The 25,781-nt window shown below is 39.0% G+C and overlaps 1 protein-coding gene across 10 annotated transcripts in view; it reads left to right on the top strand.

The window, feature by feature from the left end:
• CEP83 (centrosomal protein 83) overlaps nt 1-25,781 on the top strand; it is a 162,301-nt gene that overhangs the window by 83,163 nt on the left and 53,357 nt on the right. For all 10 annotated transcript variants that reach the window (XR_011380196.1, XR_011380195.1, XR_011380198.1 and 7 more), the window contains 2 exons: nt 15,066-15,317; nt 17,981-18,112. Coding sequence is in view for 6 of the 10 variants with exons in the window: in XM_070052706.1 (XP_069908807.1) it covers nt 15,066-15,317; nt 17,981-18,112 (384 nt within the window). In the remaining 4 variants the exon portion in view is untranslated. The remainder of the gene's footprint in view (nt 1-15,065; nt 15,318-17,980; nt 18,113-25,781) is intronic.

Raw genomic sequence — 25,781 nt, 5'->3', positions numbered from 1 at the left:
ACTTAGTTGATAAAGCAGTAGTAGGATTTGAAGATATTGACTAATTTTTTTTTTTTTGACAGGCAGAGTGGACAGTGAGAGAGAGACAGAGAGAAAGGTCTTCCTTTTGCCATTGGTTCACCCTCCAATGGCTGCTGCGGCCTGTGTACTGTGGCCGGCGCACTGCGCTGATCCGAAGGCAGGGGCCAGGTACTTATCCTGGTCTCCCATGGGGTGCAGGGCCCAAGAACTTGGGCCATCCTTCACTGCCTTCCCTAGCCACAGCAGAGAGCTGGCCTGGAAGAGGGGCAACCGGGACAGAATCCGGCGCCCTGAACGGGACTAGAACCCGGTGTGCCAGTGCTGCAGGCAGAGGATTAGCCTGTTGAGCCACGGTGCTGGCCAGTATTAACTGATTTTGAAAGAAGTTCTACTCTGAGAGAAATGCTAATGGACAGCATAATATGCTACAGAGAATCTTTCATGAGGTTTATTTTAGGAACTTGCTACAGCCACCCTAGTCTTTAGCAGTCACTATGCTGATCAGTTAGGAACCAGCAATATCCAGGCATACCCTCTTCCAGCAAAAACAATTATCATTTGCTGAAGGCTTAGATGGTTAACATCTTTTAGCAATAAAGTAAATTATGTAGATGTTTCAAAACATGTTACTGTTCACTTAATAGAGTACAGTGTAGTCTAAACATAACTTTTATACGCACTGGGAAACCAGAAAATTCATGACTCAATCATGGTATTTTCTTTCTTGCAGTGGTATGGAGTTCAACCGATAATGTCTCTAACATTTACATGTAAATGGATATTTTTGCATTTATTAAGGACTTACATAATACTTGTACATTTTTTACTTTTTTTTTTTTTAAGGTTTATTTATTTTACTTGAAAGAGTTACAGAGAGAGAGAAGGAGAGGCTGAGAGAGAGAAGTCTTCCATCCGCTGGTTAACTCCCCAAATGGTGGTGGTGGCTGAGCTATGCCAATCCGAAGCCAGGAGCTTCTTCTGGGTCTCCCACGCGGGTGCAGGGGCTCAAGTACTTAGGCCATCTTCTGCTTTCCCAGGTCATAGCAGAGAGCTAGATCAGAAGTGGAGCACGCCGGCGCTGCGGCTCAGGCTAATCCTCTGCGTGCGGCGCCAGCATACTGGGTTCTAGTCCCGGTCGGGGCACTGGATTCTGTCCCGGTTGCTCCTCTTCCAGTCCAGCTCTCTGCTGTGGCCTGGGAGTGCAGTGGAGGATGGCCCAAGTCATTGGGCCCTGCACCCGCATAGGAGACTAGGAGAAGCACCTGGCTCCTGCCTTCGGATCAGCGCGGTGCGCCAGCTGCTGCGGCCATTGGTGGGTGAACCAACGGCAAAGGAAGACCTTTCTCTCTCTCTCTCACTGTCCACTCTGCCTGTAAAAAAAAAAAAAAAAAAAAAAAAAAAGGAAAGAAGTGGAGCAGCTGGGTCTTAAACCGGTGCCCATATGGGATATTGGCACTGAAGGCGGAGGCTTTACCCACTACGCAGCAGCGCCAGCCCACATTTTTTAGTTCTACAGATAAAGTAATTAAGTGTGTTGATTCTTAGCAGAATACTTTAGGACTTTATTTTGATCGTTTTTCGTTTCCTGAGGATCCTAGGAATTCACATGTCTTTAATGACATTTTGAACTAAAAAAGAATATATGAAATAGTACATGGAAGATGTATCTTCATCTTTTGAAAAAGATAATATCCTGCTTCCTCAATGCATTTGGCTGTAAAAACATTAAGTTTAGGATTCTATACAGATGAAATACCAAACTTAGTTATATTATCATTATATAAGCAAAAGTGTTTTTATTGTGTTCTTAGAATTTTTTTTAAAGATTTATTTATTTGAAAGAGTTACACAGAGAAAAGGAGAGGCAGAGGGAAAGAGAGAGGTCTTCAATCCGCTGATTCACTCCCCAGCTGGCTACAGTGGCTGGAGCTGTACTGATCTGAAGCCAGGATCCAGGAGCTTCTTCCAGGTCTCCCATGCGGGTTCAGGGGCGTATGGACTTGGACAATCCTCCACCACTTTCCCTGGCCATAGCAGAGAGCTGGATCTGAAGTGGAGCAGCCGGGACTCGAACCAATGCCCATATGGGATGCCGACACTGCAGGTGCCACACATTACCTGTTACACCACAGTGCCGGCTGCCTAATTTTATATTCTGAAAAATGAGGAACAATACGTAGTTGTAGGTCAGATAATTACACTGATAGACTGATTGATTAAAGCAGCAAACAAGAATAATTTCTATAGAGAAGAATTAAGATCTCAGGAGTGAGGGACAAAGGGTACTATGTCACATGCAAAACCATCAAAGTGACAACTCGTAGTGAAAAGTCACCAAGATTGTCCTATCATGCTCTTCACACTGGCTGAGTGTTTCCTTTGCTATTATGGGTCATAAGAGAAGCCAAAGTTCCAGTGGTAAAAAGGGCATTTTCCCAAGTACCTGAAAATATACTAGTTTTCCCCTCTTACGGCACTGGCAGCACAAATTGATAGTATGCTTCTGGTCTGTGTCCTGATTTGTATGTCAGTAGACATCATGGACAGTACTTCTTTTTGTCCTGGTGGGTTCTGAAATTCTAATCTGATGAAGTACTAATTTAGGCCTAGATATTTCCTTTATTTAAAATATTCCAAGTTCTCTTTTAAGATTACTCTGAACCACACTGAAATAGGCAAAAATCTCCCAAATTAAAATGAAATTATTTTATAGTTGGAATTCACTGTGAATGACTTTGCCATCCTTTTAGAAGGGCTTTGTGAAATTTTCTTATTAAAGATCTTTGTTCAAGAATGTAGTGTAGACTATTTCAAAGCCAAATTTTTGCAGGTATAATTTTAAAATGTTTTAAATGTTCATCTAGTGTGATCTTGGGAGCTGACTTGACTATGGTGTATATCAGTATTATCTACAATGATAGTATTCCTTTAAAAATTTTTATTTAGAAGTCAGAGTTAGATAGACATGTACATCTGCTGGTTCACTCGCCTAATGGCTGCAATGGCCAGGACTGGGCCTGGCCAGAGCCAGAAGCCAAGAAATCCATCTAGGTCTCCCATGTGGGTGTAGGGCCCAAGCACATGGGCCATCTTTTGCTGCTTTCTCAGGCACATTAGCAGGGAGCTGGATTGAAAGTGGAGCAGCTGGGTCTGGAATGGGCACTTATATGGGATGGCAGCATTGCTGGTCCTGGAAATGGTTTTCATAATAGTACTTGTCTGATAGAGTAATGAGAACTTAAGTCATTGAATAGTTCTTGGATAAGTAGCTAGTCCACAGTAGAGACTTTTAGGTCAAAGGCATGTCCCATTATTCTGACTCCTCGAATTTCAGGTTCTCTCCCTTATATTTTTTTTTAACTGCCTCCGTGACTAAATTAACTCTCATGACCTGAGAAAGATAATTGGTTTTATTATCCTTGTTCTCTCTTCTTCAGTCTGAGTAGAATTCTGAAATTTAGACACTAAACACCACAGATTTCCCAATAATTCTTGTGTTTCATCCCTTAATATATACTTTAAAAATTATTTTTATTTAAAGGCATAGTGAAACAGTGGTAGAGGCAGAAAGAAAGAAATCTTTCATCCTGTGGTTCACTCTCCACATGACCACAATGGTCAGGACTTGGCAAGGCTGAAAGCAAGAACCTGGAACTCCATCTGGATCTTCCATGTGGATGGCATGGACCCAAACACTTGAGCCATGTTCTGCTACCTTCCAAAGCACGTTAGAACAAAGCTGAATTGAAAGTGGAACGGCTGGGACTCGAACCCCTGCTTATATAAGATGTTCATGTTGTGAATGTACTGGCCCCTCAGTCCCTTAATATTATTATAACTGGTGGCAGGTATGTAATTCTAAGAACTGCTAAGTGAGCAAGGTGTGAGGCTCAGCAATCAAGATTCTGCTTGGGACTCCTGCATCCCATATGGTTCTGGTTTGAATCCTGGCTCTGCTTTCAATTGGAACTTCCTGCCAATGTGCATGATAGCAGGCAGCAGATAATGGCACAAGTGCTTGGATTTCTGCTGCCCAGAGGGAGACCTGGAGTGAAATCCAGACTCCTGGCTTTTGCTTGGCCTGGCCAAGCAAAATGTTGTAGGCATTTGGGAAATGAACCAGAAGATAAATGATCTCTCTTGTCTGTGTGTCTCTGTCTCTTTTGACTTTCAAATAAAAGATAAAAAAACAAAAGGGAAATTGCCTGCTTTCTACCCTTCCTTCTCTTACTAGGTGAAAAATAAGAATTAAAAAGAAAATAGATGGTAACTCCCAAAATTAAATTAAATATGTAAATGATTTAAGTGGTCTTTTTAGTGTGAGTAAATGCTAAAAAGATTTTGTATAAAATACATTCAACTGTTAATTTAATTTAAAATACATCAGTTATACATAAAAGGAAAGTGGGTTAACTTGGTGTAGTATAATAGTGTTTGTATTGTTGGCTTTTAGGAACGTAAAACATTAGTGATTTTTTTTTTTTTTTTTTTTTTGACAGGCAGAGTGGACAGTGAGAGAGAGAGACAGAGAGAAAGGTCTTCCTTTGCCGTTGGTTCACCCTCCAATGGCCGCCGCGGCCGGCGCGCTGCGCTGATCCGATGGCAGGAGCCAGGAGCCAGGTGCTTTTCCTGGTCTCCCATGGGGTGCAGGGCCCAAGCACCTGGGCCATCCTCCACTGCACTCCTGGGCCACAGCAGAGAGCTGGCCTGGAAGAGGGACAGCCGGGACAGAATCCGGCGCCCCGGCCGGGACTAGAACCCGGTGTGCCGGCGCCGCTAGGCGGAGGATTAGCCTAGTGAGCTGCGGCGCCGGCCAACATTAGTGATTTTAAAACCAGTGTTTGGGAACTTAAGACTTTACATATGAAATATTGCTAGGTGGGGCTGGTGCTGTGGCACAGGAGGTTAATCTTCCTCCTGGGGCTCTGGCATCCCATATGGATGCTGGTTCTAGTTGCGGCTGCTCCACTTCTGATCTAGCTCTCTTCTTTGGCATGGGAAGGCCACTGAAGATGGCCCAAGTGCTTGGGCTCCTGCACCCATGTGGGAGACCCAGAAAAAGCTCCTGGCTCCTGGCTTCAGGTCAGCTCAGCTCTGGATGTTACAGCCATTTGGGAAGTGAACCAGATGGTGGAAGACCTCTCTCTCTCTCTTTCTCTCTCTCTCTGCCGCTGCCTCTCTGTAACTCTGCCTTTCAAATAAATAAATAAAATATCTTAAACATTGCGAGGCACACAATAAATAATCAATGATATTACTACCATAAGTGCCCAAGAGTATTAATTATGGTACTAATTAACATAAGTAAAGCATTTTAAGGTAGATTTCAGATTTCTGAATTAAAGATTACAGACACTGATGAAGTGAAAAAAAGGAGCAAATGACAAATCTACATTTAATTTATTGAAGCACTTTATATATGCTTCTGTGAATCCTTTGAAAAACCCTATGAGTTAGGTGATCATTACCCCATTGTATACATGAAAAAATGGAAGCACTGAAATATTGTCCCAAATTTACACAGCTGGTACAACTAACAGCTGTCTGGGAATTTCTGCAATTGCCCATTGTGGAGTAATAGGAACTGATTTTACTTCAAGGCCCTGTCTAAAGACTAGAGCAAAATGATAGGAAACAATGATTTTCAAACATTTGAAGGGCAGAGTGTTGGGGAGCTTTAGAGTTCTGCCCAGCATAATGCTTGAGTCTTCAGTTGAGTGCTGTCTATTTCATGTGTGTGATTACTGTACAAGGCCAAAGAAAGAAAATGATCCAGGTAAAACAGTTCTGCTGTGGCTATTTGAGGAGTGAACCAGTGGATGGAAGATCTCTCTTTATCTGTCTCTCTGCTCCCACCCCCAACCCTGCCTTTCAAATAAATAAATAGATCTTTAGAAAATACAAAAATATTAGCAGACACTAGACTTGTTTGTGTGATCCTTTTGACTCTTAGACCAATCAGTGTGATCAGTTGTGAACTGAAATTGATCACTTGGACTAGTGAGATGGCATTGATACATGCCACCTTGATGGGGTTGTATTGGAATCCCCTGGCACATTTCTAACTCCACCATTTGGGGCAAGTCTGATTGAGCATGTCCCAAATTGTGCATCTCCTCCCTCTCTTATTCCCACTCTTATATTTATCCAACATGGGAAGCGGGATACACAGCCGACTCATAGAATGGCAGATGTCCTAAACAGCACTCTGGCCTCAGAATCAGCCCTTAAGGCATTTGGATCTGGCTGAAGAGCCCATGAGAGTATTTTAGGCATGGAAAGCCAAGACACTCTGGCAAAACAAAACAAAAAAAAGACCTAAATGAAAGATCTCTGCAGGTGAATCTCAGTAGAAAGAACAGGCCATCAAAGAGGGAGGTACCTTTCTCTGAAGGGAGGAGAGAACTTCCACTTTGACTATGACCTTGTCTAAATAAGATCGAAGTTGGTGAACTCAGAAGGCTTCCATAGCCTTGGCAACTCATGACTAGAGCCTAGGGAGATTACTGATGCCATAAACAAGAGTGTCTGTTAAATCAACAACAGGAGTCACTGTGTACTTACTCCTCATGTGGGATCTCTGTCCTTAATGTGTTGTCTAATGTGAATTAATGCTATAACTAGTACTGAAACAGTATTTTATACTTTATGTTCTGTGTGGGTGCAAACTGATGAAATCTTTACTTAATATATACTAAATTGATCTTCTGTATATAAAGAGAATTGAAAATGAATCTTGATGTGAATGGAATGGGAGAGGGAGAGGGAGCGGGAGATGGGAGGGTTACAGGTGGGAGGGAAGTTATGGGGGGGAAAAGCCACTGTAATCCATAAACTGTACTTTGGAAATTTATATTTACTAAATAAAAGTTTAAACATAAATAAATAAATAAAAATTAAAAAATACCTAACCAATCAAAAAAAAAGAAAATAACAAAAATATATAAATATTAAAAAAAAACAATTCCTGTAGCTCACATGGGTCTGGGCAAAATTTTTGTTGATTCAGCCAGGGTTGAAAGACAGTCTAATACGTGGTACAATTAGAAGACTCCGAAGGGTTGTGCCTCAGGATAGGGCTGAATTAGCCATAGACTAAAGGCTATTCTGGTTTTGTCTCACAAGTATGAAAGCAAAATTTGAAAGGTATCTTAATTGCAACTCAGAATAAGGATTCAAACTACACAAAGGAAAACAGCTCCAAATTGGAAAAATGTAAAATATACAATATCTGCTATTCAATAAAAAATTGACTGGATAGCCCAGATAAGTTAACTGGTGAATTATACCAGATATTTAAGGAAGATTTCATACTGGTTCTTTATAATCACTTCAAGAAAACAAAATCAGAAGGATACGTTCTACTCATTCTATAAAGCCTATGCGATTCAAATACCAAAGCCAGACAACAGCATCTGCCCCTGGGGAACAACAGGTCCCTGGGGAACAACAAGGGTTCCTCCCTGCTGTGGTGTCACTGGGGAGCTCTACTGTCAGCTGGCCTTAATGAGGTGCCCTGCCCCATCCTGTCTAGGTCGTGTCAGAGGAGTTCTAGTGCAGAGTCAAGACTCTACTATGCCCAGGTATCCAGCAAGGCAGGTTGTGTGGGGGAGCAGCAGCAAGTGACAGCTCAGCCTCTCCCAGCCCGGAAGGAGTCAGTGACGGCCTCATGGGGGAGCCGTGAGAGATTTACAGTAGCCATGGTGAGAATGCTTTAGTGAGCTGTTTCTTTTATTTTTTTTTAAAGTTTAGTAATTTCAAACATAGTTGAAACAAATGAAAAAGAGAGACTCAACAATGAAATTGAACAATAAAATCAAAAATATAAAGAACAATTGGAAATTTTAGAGCTGAAAAATACAATGACAAGAAAACCTCAGTTGTAGGGATCACTTGCAGAATGGAAGGGTTGGAGATGAAAAAAATCAGTCAACTAGAAGGTAAAATATTACAAATGACCTAATGTGAATAAACTAGTGAAAAGAGTTTTTAAGCACATGAAACATAGATACTCAATAACCTGTCAACTATATCAGATGATCTAGGGTTAACTATATAATCATTAAGTGTCTGAAAATAGATAATTGTAAAAATTAAGAGTGGGAATCCAAGAGGGAAGTGGAGGTGGAGGAAGGATTGGAGCATGGGTTTGAGGGAGGGTAGAGGGGAAGTGTCACTGTGTTCCTAAAATGGTATAAAGGAAATATATAACTTAAATTATATATATGTAACAAATTATATATAATTTATAAATTATATATGTAACATATATATAACTTGTATAACTTAAATTATATATATTTTAATATAGTATTTTATATATATAAAAGGAGAGTAAGGTTAAAAAACTAATGAAGATACAGTGACTGAAAACTTCCTAAATTTGATAAAGGCTTAGACCTACAGATTCAAGAAGCTGAGCTAATCTCACTGGATAAATCCAAAGATGTCCATACCAAGAGACACCATGATCAAACAAATCTTGAAAGCAGTAACATAAATTATGCCTATTGGGAGAGGAAAAATCAGAAAATAGGCAAATTTCTTTTAGAAAGCACAGAGGCAAGGAGTGAATGGTTCAACAATAGTGTATGCTGAAAAAAAAAAAAAAAAGAGCTGTTAATTCATCACCCTATGCAGCAAAAATATTGTTCTAGACTGAAGAAAAAAATCAAGACATTCTTAAAAGAGAAAAAACAGTGTGGAGGGCCCTCCCCCCAATAGATTTATCCAAAAGAGTGTCTAAAAGAGTGTATAAGGGGCCAGCACTGTGCTGGTAAAGCTGCCATATGTACTCCCAGTGTCCCATATGGGCGCCAGTTTGAGTCTTGGCTGCTCCACTTCCAATCCAGCTTCCTGCTAATGCACCTTGGAAAGCAGTAGAAGATGGCCAAGTACTTGGGCCCCTGCACTCATGTGGGAGACCTGGAAGAAACTCCTGGCTTCTGGCTTTGGATTGCCTAGCTCTGGTCATTGCAGTCATTTGGGAAGTGAACCAGCAGATGGAAGATTGGTCTGTCTCTCCCTCTCTCTCGCTCTGTGACTCTTCCTTTCAAATAAAAAAACTTTAAAAAAAAAAGAGAGGGAAAATATATAAAGAAAAAGAAAATAATAACAGGAGACCATAATGCCAGGAAAGATAAAAAGAACATGACAAGCAAAATGATGACGGTAGACTTTCCTTTGCTTCACAAATTTCCTAAATTTTATTTTATGGCTGAAGTAAAAATTACAACACTGATGTGGTTGTAAAAGGGAATTAAGACAATTGTAAATGAGGACAAAGGAACATAAATGGAGGTAAAGTTTCTCTGTCACTCAGATTGGTAAAATGAACTCAGTAGGTTGTGGTAAGTTACGTTTATGTAATGTAATAGTGAGAGCAACCACTAAGAAAACTATATGAAGAGATACATTCAAGGCATTATAGAGGGGCTGGCATTTGCTGTAGTGCTTAAGATGCTGCTTGCAACATCCACATCCCGTGTTGGAGAGCCTAGGTTTGAATTTTGGCTGTGCTTTCCATTCTGTTTCTTGCTAATTCACCCCCTAAGTGACAGCAGTGTTTGCTCAAGTTGTTGGATAACTACCACTCACAGGAGACCTGAATTGAGTTCCTGGTTTCTGACTTTGCCCATTTGAACATTTGAGGAGTGAACCAGCAAAGGGGAGATTACTGTCTCTTTCTCTTTCTCTCATGCAATTAAAATATAAATAAAAAATTTAAAAACCTAAATAAATTAAAACAGAATCCAAAAAAAAAAAAAAAAATGTTCAGGTAACCAGCAGGAACAGAGGAAAAAGAAAATTGAATCTAAAAGCAGAGAAGAAACAAAAAAATGAGACACTCAACATATCAATAGTTGCAAGTAGTCTAAATAAGTTATGCAAGAGTAGTTTTTAAAAAATGACCCAACTAGACATATATATGGGGTACTTCAAAAAGTTCATGGAAAAATGGGGAGAAAATAGAAAAATGGAATTGAAAGATGAGTTTAATGCAAAAAGTTTTTGAAATCCATATTTTGTTTTTAATACACATTTTCCGTGAATTTTTTAAAAGATTTATTTATTTATTTGAAAGAGTTACATAGAAAGAGGAGGAGAGGCAGCGAGACAGAGAGGGAGGACTTCCATCCGCTGATTCACTCCCCAATTGGCCAGAACTGTTGGAGCTGTGCTGATCCAAAGTCAGGAGCCAGGAGCTTCTTCCAGGTCTCCCACGTGGGTGCAGGGGCCCAAGGACTTGGGCCACCTTCTACTGCTTTCCCAGGCCGTAGCAGAGAACTGGATTGGATGTGGAGCAGCCGGGTCTCGAACTGGTGCCCATATAGGATTCCGGCACTGCAGGCGGCAGCTTTACCCGCTTTTATGCCACAGTGCCAGCCCCTTCCATGAATTTTTGGAGAGCCCAGTTAGGATGGAGAAGAGAAAGAAATGATATGTCACAAAAGGTCAATCCATAAGATATGGGAATTCTCAATTTGTAGGTACCAAGCACAGCTACAAAATCTGAAACAAAAATTCATATAAATAAAAATAGAAACAGACAAATCTACAGGTATACTTGGTTAATTCACATCTCTCAACAATTTCTAGAAAAATTAGAAAATTAGCAAGGATATAAAAGAACTCAACACTATCAGTGAATAGGATTTAATTAACAGAGTATTCCACTCGAGCACACAAGCACATTTTTTGAAGTATCCAAGTTTCTTTAAATATAGGAAGGTACTTTGAAAAATATATGCAAAAATGTAATTAAAAGTATGATTTTTTTGGTGCAAAGTGTTTTTGTTAATGATATATGATATATGCCTATTGGGAAAAAACTATGCATGTATTCGAATGTTTTTTGTGCAAAATAAACTCATACTTTAAATTATATCTTACCATAAACTCTTTGAGGTGCCCTTATGCAACATAAGCCATATCCTCGGCTTTAAAATAAACCTTAAGAAACTTAAAACACTTGAAATTATCCAGAGCGAGTTCTCAGATCACAAAAGGATCAAAGTAGGAAATAGCATAAAAGTAACATAAATTATCAAACACAGGGAAATGAAATGATATGCTTCAAATAATTTGAGTTAAAGAAGTTTCAATAAAAAATTGCAATGAGATATTTCAGAAAATACATTGAAAATGGAAGTATAGGCATGAACAATTCTTGGACACAGCTAAAGCAGTGCTGAGAGAAATATTTATAACACTAAATGAATGTGTTAAAAAAGGAAAATATCAAGTCAGTAAGCTCTCTAGAACCTACAGAAGGTTATCAAAAATAAAACTGAGGCAAGCATAAGGAAGGACATAATAAATATAAGAGAAGAAATCAATAAAGTTGAAAACAGAGAAAATCAATGAAGCGAAAAGCTGACAAACTTCTAGCAAGACTGACAAAGACAGAAGACATTACCTCTATCAGAAATGAAACAATATTCCCTCATGACCTTGCAGACTTTAAAAGGTACTAAGGGAACCCTGTAAACAACTCTACCCAAATATATTTGACAGTGTATGTGAACTGGATCAGTTTTTAAAATGGCACAGACTTTATAACTCACTCCATTTGAAATAGGTAATTTAAATAGGCATATATAACTATTAGGAAAATTGAACCTGTAATTTAAAAACTTCCCCCAAATAACTGTTTTACTAGAGAATTCTATCAAGTATTTAAAGAAAAGTTAAGATCAATTCTATACAATGTCTTCCAGAAAACAGAAGGGTGTTACCATTGACATAAGCATAGCATTTCTGTATCATTCCTTGCAATAATACATTGCAGATGAACCTACTGTTACCTGAAAATAAAAAGTGTAATTAAAAAGCCAGAAGGAAAAAGACACTTTGTACAGAATAACAAAGATACGAACCACAACAGATTTCTTTTTGAAATGATACAAGCCAGAATAAAGCAGAGGAATAACTTTAAGGTTTGACAGACAAAAAGGAACCTCGTCAGTTTGATTCCACAGCTTGCTCTCTTCCCGATTTTCTTGTGCTGTGCTGTAAAGGTAATAAACAAAGCTGGATGGAGCAGTAGGGTGTACCACCTTTCCCTTTTGTATGCCCTGGGGAGTTGGAGTGCTACCGTCATGTTTTGAAAAGGAAATCAACCACTGCTCCTATTCCTTGGTCTGTTTCTTTGCCATTTCCTTTATTTCAACAAGTTTTTGAAAAGTGAAATTGGTTAATACTTCATCTTACCTGTCAAGCTGGTGTTTATAGAGAATAAAGTTAATGTAGAGGTAACTGCAATACTGGCAGATTTGGATAATAACTGTCAGAAGAAAGTCAAAGAAAACCCTATGGAAATTTAAAGGAAGGATCGAGAAAACAACAAACTGAAGACATCGGGAAGGTGATTGAGAGCACAGGAAGAGGAGAGACCTGAGGACGTATCTAAGATTCCTGCCCAATTAGTGGATAAGAGGGTGTCATGGTGGTGATTGAATGTGAAAAGCTTGTCAGCAGCAGAGGTTGGTTTGTTTGCTCGTCTGCTGCGTTGTGTCCTGTCCAAAACAGTGCCGAGTATATAGTAAGTACCAGGTAAATATTTGTTGTGTAGAGAAATTAGAAGGCAATGATCACCAGTTTTGGTAAGAATCATTTGATAATAAGCTCTGGTTTTGGAGTCATAAACATGTAATGTAATCTTGACTGTGCAATTAGCTACTTGTCATCCAGTATCAGAGCTTCAGCTATCACTTTAGCTACCATTTGAATGCCTTTTAAAACTGCTGGAGAGAGGGATAATATAGGAAAACATTAGCTGTGTGACTTTGTATTGTAAAATGAGTATTGTATGAGAAAATTGTGTCACTGTTGATTTCATAGGTAGAGCCCTTAAATCAATACTTGATACATAGTAATGAGTACCCAGTAAGGGCACCGTTTTCTGAACCGGGGTTGCACATTCACTCCTGAGTTGTCACACACTAATGTAGCACATTAAAATTATATATGGATTACCTTTTACAAAAGTGAAATAGTGTGTTAAAGATAATTCAGCTCAAACCCTTCATTTAAACTGATATCAGAATGAAAGTGTAACTTAAATAAAGTAATACAGCCAGCTCAAGAAAAAACTACAGAGAAAAAAAAAGTAGTGAAGGACCAAACCAGAGGGTAATGATCATTTGTAGAGTATGGGATGAAAAATCGGAGAGAGATACTTATTAATTAGGCTTTTGAACACTTGCCTGTGAATACTGCAGTTATCGTCAAGGATAAATTTTATTTGATGGGGGAAAATGGCATTTGCCTACTGGATAGCTCTCTGTATTTCCAATTGACATCTTTAATTCAGCATGTCCAAAACCAAGATAGAATCGATCTATGTTAAGACTGAAAAGAATCTTAAGGGGTTGGTGCTGTGGCCTAGCAGGTTATGCCGCTGCTTGCAGTGCTGGTATCCCATATGGGCGTGGGTTCGTTTCCCGGCTGCTCCACTTCCAATCTAGCTCCCTGCTGACACACCTGGGAAACCAATGAAAGATGGCCTAAGTGCTTGGACCCCCTGCACCCACATGGGAGACACAGATGAAGCTCCTGGCTCTTGGCTTTAACCTGGCCCAGCCTCAGCCATTGTTGTCATTTGGAGAGTGAACAGCAGATGGAAGATCCTTCTCTCTCTGCCTCTGCCTCTATCTCTGCAACTCTGCCTTTCAAATAAATAAACACATCTTTAAAAAATGAGGGGGTGGGGCAGCATTGCGGCCTAGTGGGTAAAGCTGCAGCCTATAGTGCCTGCATCCCATATGGATGCTGGTTCTCACTCCGGCTGCTCCACTTTTGATCCAGCTCTCTGCTAATGCCCCTGGGAAAACAACAGAAGATGGCACAAGTGCTTGGGCCCCTGCACCCATTTGGGAGTCCTGGAAGAAGCTCCTGGCTCCTAGCTTTGGATTGGCCCAGCTCCAACTGTTGCGCCCATTTAGGAGGTGAACTAGCTGATGGAAGATCTCTGTCTCTCCCTCTCTCCTTCTGTAGAGGACCCCTAGTTCAGTATACCATTTATAGATGAAGAAAACAGCCTACTCCACAGTGGAGGTCTCACACTTCTGAGATTCATACATAGCTCTGTGTCTCAGGCCATTTTTGCTTAAGTTGCACAGCATTCCCTTTTGGCTGGGAGTTGAGTCTTTGAAATTCATCCTGACTACAAAAACTGTTGAATTGTGTCCTTAAGTTGAATCCTATGAAGAAGTTCAGTGAATACAAAGAGATGTGGTGGTGGTGATGGTAGGGCATTGGTAGGTGGGGAGAGCGAGAAGGGAAGAATGAGTTCTGTCCTGATTGCTTGGCCATCTGAAATGTGGAAACAAGGAACCAAGCAAGTGCCTCTGAGGTTAGGAAGCAGTTTGAGAGCCCATGGGGTCTGGCAGTGATAATAGGAATGAACGACAAAGGGACTGGTGTCTCTGCTCTCTAGATTACTCAGTAACTTTAGCATGTGCCTGGGAGTAACCACGTACAGTTCTTTATTGAATCTAAGAAATAAGAACTAAGCCATCATTACAACTAAGACTTTAGCAAATACTCAGCTATCATTTAAATACTTTAATTGATCACATTTGTATTTACACAGACAAGTAGCTTTGGTGTTCATTAGTTGCCTTGAAATAGATAATTTTGTTAGTGTGGATGTAGTGCGCAATTACTGCCAAATGAGAAGCTTAGCAGTAGTTAGCGTTTAGGTCTTACATGAACCCCTGTAATGTTCGATAAACTTTAGATTTCTTAATGTACTTTAATTCATTATTTTATAGCATTATTTGTAATTTTGAATTTTAGTCAGCAGCTGATTAAGTTCTGTGCTGGACATCATGGGGAGAAGGAAAATGTCCTTTCATTGGAGTCTTGCTGAGTACAGGATGAAGTGTGTGACAGTTTCGAGTCTTTCCTTTTTATTTCATTTTACCACCTGAGCGTTCATATTGCATAATTTTTAATTTTATTTTACTGACTTGTTAAGCATGTTCATGACTAAAAATTCAGTAATTTAAGCTGTATGCTTTCTGTCAAATTATTATTAGATTGCCAGGCTGGAGAAAGATAAAGAAGAACTACATAACCAGCTGCTTAGTGTTGATCCTGCGAAAGATAGCAAACAAGTAGAACAACTTATTGGAGAAAAAGTCCGGTTGTGTCAGAAGTTAAAATGTTTGGAGACTGAAGTAGCAGAATTAAGAGCTGAAAAAGAGAACTCTGGTGCTCAGGTAGAAAATATCCAAAGAATACAAGTGCGGCAGTTGGCTGAGATGCAGGCGACTGTCAGATCCCTGGAGGTAAGATTTTAATTGCTTCCCAGTAGACTGTTAAATAACTTTTTAAAAGTGCAATTGACAAGCCTTTAATTTTTAGAACATAAATGTGTGCTCACCAATCTAATGCTGACGCGTTTGTGGAGTCCCAAGAGTGTGTATTCTTTTTTCTAAAGAACAAAGGTATTGATTCATAAGCAGTGGCTATGCTACACGTTTACAAAGGAATATTGTTTGAGAGTCAAGTCACCTATCTGAAATAACTCTTCCAATGCCACAGAATAGAATATGTAAAAATCCAAGAAAGTAGTTGAATTTCAGAAAACTTAAAGTTCTCCCAAAGTAGAAAGAATAATTTCTTCCAAAAACAGTAAGTTCCTTACACTTAAAATCTTAAGTCCTGTTTGAGCAGAAATACGTATATTTTATGACAGCTTTTTACTGAAGTAATAAAATTCAATGTGGCTTCTAATGCATACAAGCCTTTACTGAATTATTTTCTTTAGTTTGTTAGAAAAAGGTAAGTGTTGGCAGACCCAGGCTGGTACTCCTGGAGGTACTTCCTTTGAAAAGTCTCAATTTTCATAAGATTCAGATATTCTTGTTTCTCCTAGTTCTTAGTGCCTAACATGCAGTAAATATACCGATTTTGATTTATTTTATACCTTTCAAAGTTGATTCCCTGCCCTCTCCCTCCTCATGGAATAGCTGTGAAGTGATTTGGGTTAGAGGGAAATTTATTGGCTGTCTAGTTTGTAGTTAAAATCAAATATAAAATAGTGATTCTTTTTTCTAGCCAGCAAGCTGGTATACTGATATATTTTGAAGAGTAGAAGTCGCTTTTTAATTTTTTGGATGAAGCTTCTGTCAGTAATTGCTGATTTCTTGAATTGAAGTTGTCAGTACCATTGGACCTTAGTCACAAGATGACTCAGAGTGGGACTGTGTATGTTTCCATCTTTCCAAATGTATTCATACAGTGACAGAATAAGAGAGATGATTGCAAGTGAATAAGTATGTGGTCCCAGTGTGAAACTTTTTATTGAGGTTGTCTAAAGTGATTATTTTCAGGTCAAATTGAATATGACAGAAGATGGATGGTTCATCTGTGAAATTTTCAGAAGAACCTATATTTGATTTTTGTCAGGTGAAATGAAAATAAGCATGTGACAGCAATTGTTTCTTCTTCAGCTTTCTTGGCTCTCATTGTGCTCAGAGAGTACCATTTTGATATTTGAATTATTTGTTGAGCACGTTCCTTGTATTTAAGATACATAGGAAAGGAGATTTACTTACTTATTTTGAGAAAAGCCAGAGTTACACAGAGAAGGAGAGGCAGAGAGGCGGACAGAGAGAGAGAGAGGTCTTCCATCCACTGGTTCACTCCACAATTGGCTGAAATGGCCAGAGCTGCACCAGTCTGAAGCTAGGAGCCAGGGGCTTCTTTTGGGTCTCCCACACAGGTGCAGGGGCCCAAGGACTTGGGCCATCTTCTACTGCTTTCCCAGGCCATAGCAGAGAGCTGGATTGGAAGTAGAGCAGACAGAACTTAAACCGACGCCCATATAGGATGCTGGCACAGTAGGTGTTGGCTTCACCCACTACGCCACAGTGCTGACCCCAAGAAAGGAGATTTAAATGCCAAAACATTTTTTGTTTTAATTGTTGAAATATTTTTAAAAGCTTGCATCCCTAATTAAAGAGTACTGTATTATCTATCAGAACATTTTTGACAACTCAGACGTTAAGACTTTTTTTTTTTAGATGTATTTATTTCTGTTTGAAAGGCAGAATTACAGAGAGAGCAAAACAAGGAAAGAGAGAGGGGGAGAGGAGAGAAGGAAAGGAAGAGAGTGAGAGAGAGAGAAAAGGAGCAAGTAAGCTCGATGTTCCATCCTCTGGTTCACTCCTCAGTTGGCCAAAACAGCCAGATCTAACCTAGGAACCAGGAACTTCATCCAGGTCTCTCAGGTGGGTGGCTGGGTCCCAGGTACTTGGGCCATCTTCCACTACCCTTCCCAGTTACATATACAGGAAGCTGGATTGGTAGTGCGGCAGCCAGGACTTGAACTGGCACCCTTGTGGGATGCAGGCATTGCAGATGGCGACTTAACCTGCTGTGTGACCACACTGGCCCCTTGTTAAGATTTTAATTATGTGATGGTGTCAGGAGCTTTTCTGCTCATATTCAAAAGGCCTCAGCTTCACTGAGGATTTTGTAGTTTTGTCTTGCCCTCTTCCTTTTAAATTCTAAAATCTGTTGATATTTTATTAAAAGTTTTCACTTTGGGTAAGTACTATTGTCATTGACCCTTTCTTCTACATTATGTTTTTTCATATCTGTTATAGACTGGACACCAAAAAATGTTTGAAGTATGTCAACATTAAAAGTGACTGCATATCAAATGAACCCCTTAAGTACTTTATTTCATGGAGAAGTATATGAGCTTTCATTTTGTTGATGACAGTTGGCATGTTGTTTGTCCAGATACCTTTCTTGCATATTTACTGTAGCAAATATCTTTAATTTGGATTCTGCTGATAAAGGAAACTCTTGCTACTTTGGTCCATGCTAGTATTGTTGTGGTTTTGAATAATTCTTGTATAATTATACATGTATTTAAAGTAGTGCTTATTTTATTTTTATATAATTGAAAAATTTTAAAAATACTTTGTTTTACCAAAAGGCTGAAAAACAGTCAGCTAAGCTACATGCTGAACACTTGGAAAAAGAGCTACAATCAAACAGTGAACAAAATACTCTTTTAATTAGTAAATTGCATAAAGCTGAAGGAGAAATAACTACATTGACAAGTAAAGTAAGTTGTCTTATGCTTCTTTTCATTCTTTAGAGTGCGTGTTTACTTTTTTAAAATTTTTTATTTATTTATTTATTTTTTGACAGGCAGAGTGGACAGTGAGAGAGAGAGACAGAGACAGAGAGAAAGGTCTTCCTTTGCCGTTGGTTCACCCTCCAATGGCCACTGCGGCTGGCACGCTGTGGCCGGTGCACCGCACTGATCCGATGGCAGGAGCCAGGTGCTTCTTCTGGTCTCCCATGGGGTGCAGGGCCCAAGCACTTGGGCCATCCTCCACTGCACTCCCTGGCCACAGCAGAGAGCTGGCCTGGAAGAGGGGCAACCGGGACAGAATCCGGCACCCCGACCGGGACTAGAACCCGGTGTGCCGGCACCACAAGGCGGAGGATTAGCCTAGTGAGCCGTGGCGCCGGCCCAGCTTGTTTGCTTTATAATGTAGAATGATAATGGACTTTGTTTATGGTAGTTTAGTTTTCTATATTGAAACTTGTTTTAGTGTATCACTGTACTTTCCAAGAAACTAATGCATTGATCAATAAAGTAAATAATCTAATACTTCATTCTTCATACTGCACAGTGACAAATTTTGTGCTTCAGTAGTTTGAGTCTCTATACTGAAACCTTTTTATCCTGTCATTCTACCTTCCAAATACATGGAGAATCTAATTCTTATCACTTTCACTGTGTCCTGATCTCTTTAGGTCCAATTTTTACCTTTCAGTTTTGTTTATTTGAAAGACACAGATGGGGCAGGATTGTAAACAGACAGTAAAAGCTTCTATCTGCTGGTTCACTCCTCAGACACTTGAAATAGTGGGAATTGGTCCAGACCAAAGTTAGAGTCAGAGACTTAAAATAAGTCTCCCAAGTGGATGGCAGGGAGCCAACCACTTGAGCTATCATTTGCTACTTCCCAGGGACTGCACTGACAGGAAGCTGAAATTTGGAGCCGGAACCAGGAATTGAATGCAGGCACTCCAACAGAGGGTGTGGGTGTCCCAACTGGTATTTTAATTGCTAAATTGAATGCTTTCCTCTAGGCTCAGTTTTTAATGATAACTTTCTTTCTTTTTAAAGATTTATTTATTTATTTGAAAGTCAGAGTTACATAGAGAAGGAGAGGCAGAGAGAAAGAGAGAGGTCTTCCATCTGCTGGTTCACTCCCCCAGTTGGCCACAATGGCCAGAGCTGTGGTGACTTGTACTGTCTTCTACTGTTTTTCCAGGCCATAGCAGGAAGCTGGAAGGGAAGTGGAGCAGCCGGGACTTGAACTGGTGCCCATATGGGATGCCAGCACTGCAGGTGGCAGCTTTACCCATTACGCCACAGCACCGGCCCCTAGTGATAACTTTCTAACTGGTGTTTCCACTCTGTCCACTCAGAGCCTTATATGATCTGGCTCTTGCTATTCTTTCCTCAGCCATCACCATCCATTTTTCCTCCTTTTCACTTCCTGTTCTCCATTCTCACTGGCCTTTTTGCTCTTCTTTGGGCTAGTTCTCCTCTACATGAGGGCCTTTGTGCATGTATGCATGGCATTTTTCTCTAAGGTCCCTGCATAGCTTCTTTCTTCGTCTTCAGATATTAACTAATCACAGAGGCCTACCTGGGCTTCACTTTGGAAATTAATACCTTCCCTCTTCTGCTTCACTATTTTCTTTATCTTCTTTATTTTTCTTCACAGATTTTAATATTATCTGATTTTTTTATTTTTTTTAAGATTTATTTATTTATTTATTGAAAGGCAGAGTTACAGAGAGGCAGAGAGAGAGAGAGTCTTCTATCCGCTGGTTCACTCCCCAAAAGCCACAACAGTGAGGAGCTTCTTACAGGTCTCCCACCTGGGTACAGGGGCCCAAGGACTTGGGCCATCTTCTACTGCTTTCCCAGGCATAGCAGAGAGCTGGATCCGGAAGTGGAGCAGCCAAGACTTGAACTGGCGCCTGATTGGGATACCAGCACTGCAGGTGGTGGCTTTACTGGCTACGCCACAGCGCTGGCCCCTTACTTTTTTTTCCTCTCTCATTTTCTTTCCCTCCACCCTTCCTCCTCAACCAAATGTAAGCTCCAAGAGAGCAGGGACATTGTTTTTGCCACTACACTTATCTCTGACTCCTAAGATAATGCTGGCACAAAATAGTTACTCTATAAGTATTTCTTCAGTGAATAAATTAATATTAATACATAATCTGCATTTATGTTATCTTTAAAGCATCAAAATAATTTGAATGTTCCCAAAATGTCTTTTGAATACAAAGATTTTTTAAGAATTATTTTATTTATTTGAAAGAGTTGCAGAGAGAGGTAGAGACACAGAGAGAGGTCTTCCATCTGCTGGTTCACTTCCCAGATGTCTGCAACGTCCAGAGTTGTGCCGATCTGAAGCCTGGAGCCAGGAGCTTCCTCTGGGTCTCTCACATGGGTGAGGGGCCTCAGGACTTGGGCCATCTTCAACTGCATTCCCAGGCCGTAGCAGAGAGCTGGATTGGAAGAGGAGCAGCCGGGACTAGAACTGGTGCCCACATGGGATGTTGGAGCTTTAGGCCAGGGCGTTAACCCACTGCACCACAGCACTGGCCCCACAAATATTTTTTTTTAGATACTTAAAGTTGTTTTTACCTCAAATATAATATGTGCAGGAAATCTAGTAACCAGAAATAGAGTAGTATACATCTTATAGAGTATCAGCTCTGGAGTCTGAAAGACTGCATTCAGGTTTTAATTCTTCCCCTTACTAGGTGTGTGACCTTGGGCGATTTATTTTTCTAAGAAACTAGTATCTTTTCTATAAAATGGAAGTAATCCTTACCTTACTGAGTTGTAGCAAAAATTAAATGAAATGTTATGCATAAGAGTTAGCAAATAATTACTTAAATATTAAATATTATTAGGATTTGGGCATCTCTAAAAATTTGGAAATAAGACTGGTTTGTGGGTCAGTAAAGCCATGCATTCCTATCAGGGCAGAGTTGTATAACGCTATCTTAAAACAAAGGTGGCTCCCGGACCAAAAGGTTTTTTCTGTTGCCTCTTAGAAATATAGGAATTTGTCTAAAGTAATAACATAGTCATTATAATCTCCCAGTTCTTTGAGAAGACTAAGAGACAGTGTTTATAACTCAGATGAGAAAGTTTTAATCAGAAGAATTTTAGCAGTTAGTGATGAAAATGATAATGACAATGGTTATATACTAATGATATGCTTAAATAAGAAAATGATGTAGCAGAAAGAATATAGAATTTGGAGCCATTGATTATCTTCCTCACTGTATTAGTAATTATAAATTTAGGCCAACTACTTAATATCATTGGGAGCCAGTTTTCTCATAGATGAAAAGGGGCAGTTTAAGATTGACTTGCTAGAAAATAAGTTATCTTTTTTAAATATTGATTTATTTGAGAGGCAGAGTTCCAGACAGAGAGAGGGAGATACAGAGAGATCTTCCATCTGCTGGTTCACTCCCCAAATGAACACCAATGGCCGGAGCTGGGCTGCTCTGAAGCCAGGAGCCAGGAGCTTTATCTGGGTCTCCTACATGGGTGCAGGGGCCCAAAATTTGAGCCAATTTCTACTGTTTTCCCAGGCCATTAGCAGGAAGCTGGGTCGAAAGTGAAGTAACCGGGACTCAAACCTGCGCCCATATAAGATGCCGGTACCACAGGCAGAGGCTTAGCCTACCGCGCCACAGTGCAGTCCCCAATAAGTTATTAATTTGATTGTTTCCTTATTAAGTAGGTTACTTATACATTCAGCAGATACATATTGAATGCTTATAATTGTAGTTTACAAAAAAGTGCACGGAAAACACAAAGAAGCTAATTCAGGATAGAGACAGTTCTGTCAGGTTTCTAATTCTGGTATAATTATTTTCCATTTTGTAAAATAATATTGAGTACTCAATGCTTGCAACAAATTGTTCTGAACTTGAGTAGCTAGACTGTACTACTGGAATAGCCAGACCCTTAGGTGTAGTGACAGGACATTGGGAATGCGGTTTCCTCCTGGAGCTCCTCACTCTCTGGGAGGTTACCAAGTGCTTCTCCTGCAGCACTTTTCACTTGAGCCGTTGACTCAGCTGTGGGCAGATTCTGATTTCTTTCCTTTTTTTTCTGTACATATATGCTTCTCCACTCTGTTGCCTTTTGGAGTTACAGTATTAGATGATTTCTCCTGAAGGAAGAGCAGCAGTTTAGTATAGTGTTATTTATTTCTCTTGTGCTTATTTATGAGCATATAGTGCTAAGAGTTGCTTGTCTTTCTAAAAGCATACTTGCATTATTTTGCATATAAATGCAGAATTAGAAACCAGGGTTCCATGGGAAAGATCAGTTTTAAAATAATATTTCAAACATGACTGTCACAGTTTTCTTTGCAACTTGAAATTTTAATCAATATTTTGCAATTCTAGCAAATGGTTCTTTGCAATGCAAAAGAACACCTGGGGTGTTACTCGAATTTGTAAATGTTTTTTAGGTTCTAAAGCAAAGTTATGTCAGTGTGACTATCAGTGTCCTTTATTAAAAGATATTATTAAAGATGGCTTGCAAATGATGACCTTGAAACTATTTCACTTTCAATAAGGTCAGTTCTTCTGGTTACCTCATGAAATACTTGATCTTTAGAACTTAAAAAATAGTTGTAGGAAGCAGTTGCACACAGTTATCTTTGTTAGCTAAGTTCCTGAGGTCTTAACATCTTAGAAATTGGATGATGATCAGAACTGAAAGGACATTTCTTAGGAATTTGCATATAGATCTTCTTGAGTAATACACTTAAAAGCTGTTTCTTGCATGTATTGTTTGGTAATATGCTTTTTGTAGACATGCATATTTTAACAGATTCTGTACCCCTGTAACATGACTGTTACCACTGTTTTTGTCATTTATTACAATTTTGTTAGTAGTAATCTTCAAATACTAGGGCCTTGAATCTCTTAAAATTTTATTAAACATTTTAACATTGTGCATCTTATTTAGAGAAAGGGCCCTAGATTTCCTAGATTTTCGGGACCTGATCACAAAGAAGATTAAGAATCAGAGATCTCAAGGTAGAAAGAAACCTTACTATGACTACTTAGGATTTGATTCCAATTACTCAAAGTAAAACACTATTAATTGTCATTATTATGTAATAAATATGTAACTTTTTCATTTTAAACATAAAATTTAGTTCCTTTTAGTATATTTTTAGAGTTAACAGTTGTTGTTAGTATAAATGCATTATTTTAGGATTATAGAAATGACACTGAAAAAACCCTCAAAATTTATAGTTGAGTATGGAGAAGATGAGTGAATTGCTTGGGCACATACCACTAGTTTAATAGCAAAAATAGATCTGGAAGTCAAACTTGTACTGTCCAGTGTCCTTTCAGGTTCAGGAATTACAGTTTAGTTGAAAATATTTTCTCATTTCAGTAAATTTCAAGGTGAAATGAGTTAGAAAATAGTTTTTCTTTTCCCTAATTCTTGAAGTTACTGTGAAATGCACCAGCTTTTCACACAATAAGATGGCTCTATAATTTTCCACTAGGAGTTGAAAGCAGCTACATTGTGGTTTGTTAATGAACTGCTGTGTCATTCTTAACCTTTTCCAGTTAGCATATAATATCAGGTTATAATTACATTTGTCATACAATGATTAGATTTTCATTGTACTTGTATTTTTCAGTTTTAAAGCATTTATAATTTAAATTTAATCTATTCATGAAATTATAATGTAATAAAGTCCAATCTATAGGAAGTTTAAGTATTAAAATAATTATAATTTCTTAGTTGTGTTCATGTAGTTACATATCATTTTGTGAGTTTTTTTTTTTCTAGAAAAGAACTTCAGAAAGGAGATTTAAAAATACAAAACTAGTGTCAGCACAAGGTAGCCATTTTATGTAGTATCATTTTAAAAGTCAACAAGTTAATTTGGAAGGGTATCTTTTTGTAGCTAGAAGTATAAAGGCAATATAATACTTACCTTTCTTTTGATTTTCTTAATTGAAGATTTTTCAAGACCCATTCCTTGCAATGTTTGCAGGACCTTCACAGATGAAATCTCTCCCAGTAAGACACCTGTGTCTTCTTTCCTTATCCTTTTTGACTGTAGGGCCTTTTCTTGGTTTGTGTCTAACTCTCAGCCTCAGTTTTTATGGAGTTTTATTGGACTGTAAATTACCTTTTACCCTCCTCTTCCTACATCTCACATTTTACATATTTAACTTGTATAATTTTTATAATTTTTTTGCTCTGAATCCATAATTTTATGTATTATAATATATGAGACTATAGATTTATATAACCTGTAGATCTGTTTCAGTTAAATTCTTTTTATATTATATCGAATTTTAAAAGCACCTTTTCAGAGGTAAGACAATGAAAAATGTTAGAGAGTAGTGCCTTTGACTGGAGGGACAAAGTTTTCTTGGTTGTTGTATGTCCATTTCCTAAAATACTACTGGGCACATAATAGTGTTCAGTACATATTTATTGAGTGATTACTACTTATGAACTAGAATTATTCAGCCTTCAAAAGAAATGTCTTAGCCAAGATTAAAAAATGATATATAATGGTTTAATTTTTTGAAAAGCATTGACAATTACTCATTCACTTGAGGCTGTAAAGAAATCAAGTTTTGGCAAAAAGAAAATTAAATTAGGTTTACACAAGTTATTCTTGCTCCTTCCTGCTCCCTCATACATTCATACACATACACATATAAACATGCAAACAAATTATTTAGTTACCAAATTCAACTGATTTTTCCATCCTGCCCTCTTCGTTCCTTGTCTGTTAATTGATTTCCTTCCTTTCAGTTCTTAAACACATTTACATTTAGAGTTAACTTTATGAAACAATTGTGTCATCAGTAGTTAACAGGATAAACAACCTTTTTTTTAAAAAATTATTTATTTGAAAAACAGAGTTACACAGTGAGAGAACGAGAGGCAGAGAGAAAGAGAGAGACGTCTTCCATCTGCTGGTTCATTATCCAGTTGGCCACAATAGCCAGAGCTGTGCCGATCCAAAGCCAGGAGCCAAGAGCTTCCCCTGGCTTTCCCACGTGGGTGCAGGGGCCCAAGGAGTTGGGCCACCTTTTACTGCTTTCCTAGGCCATAGCAGAGAGCTGGATCGGAAGTGGAGCATCCCGGACTCGAACCGGCACCCATATGGGATACTGGCACTGCAGGCAGCAGCCTTACCTGCTGTGCCACAGTGCCGGCCCCAGGATAAACAACCTTTGTGGCGTATTAAGTTTATTCCTGCCACTCCTCAGCAGAGTTCACATCTCCCTCTTTTCTATCTGCAACATCATACCTGGTTGTTTGCAGAGCAGACCGTGTGATGTTATTCCTCAATGATAAACTGTTTGTATGTTCTTTCTACCTACCATTTCTTCGTTGTCTCTGATGCTTTCTTGAAAACAAGGTTTCAGTTTTTCAGTCTGAAGATATTTTGACCATTGACTATTGGATTGAGTCTTTTTTTTTCAACTTTTATTTAATGAATATAAATTTCCAAAGTACATCTTATGGATTACAATGGCTTCCCCCACCACAACCTCCCTCCCACCTGCAACCCTCCCTTTTCCCTCTCCCTCTCCCCTTCCATTCACATCAAGACTCATTTTCAATTCTCCCCATATACAGAAGATCAGTTTAGCATATATTAAGTAAAGAT

The sequence above is a fragment of the Oryctolagus cuniculus genome, chromosome 11 (assembly GCF_964237555.1).
Source record: "Oryctolagus cuniculus chromosome 11, mOryCun1.1, whole genome shotgun sequence".
NCBI lineage: Eukaryota > Metazoa > Chordata > Mammalia > Lagomorpha > Leporidae > Oryctolagus > Oryctolagus cuniculus.
This window is presented reverse-complemented; position numbering and strand designations above follow the sequence as displayed.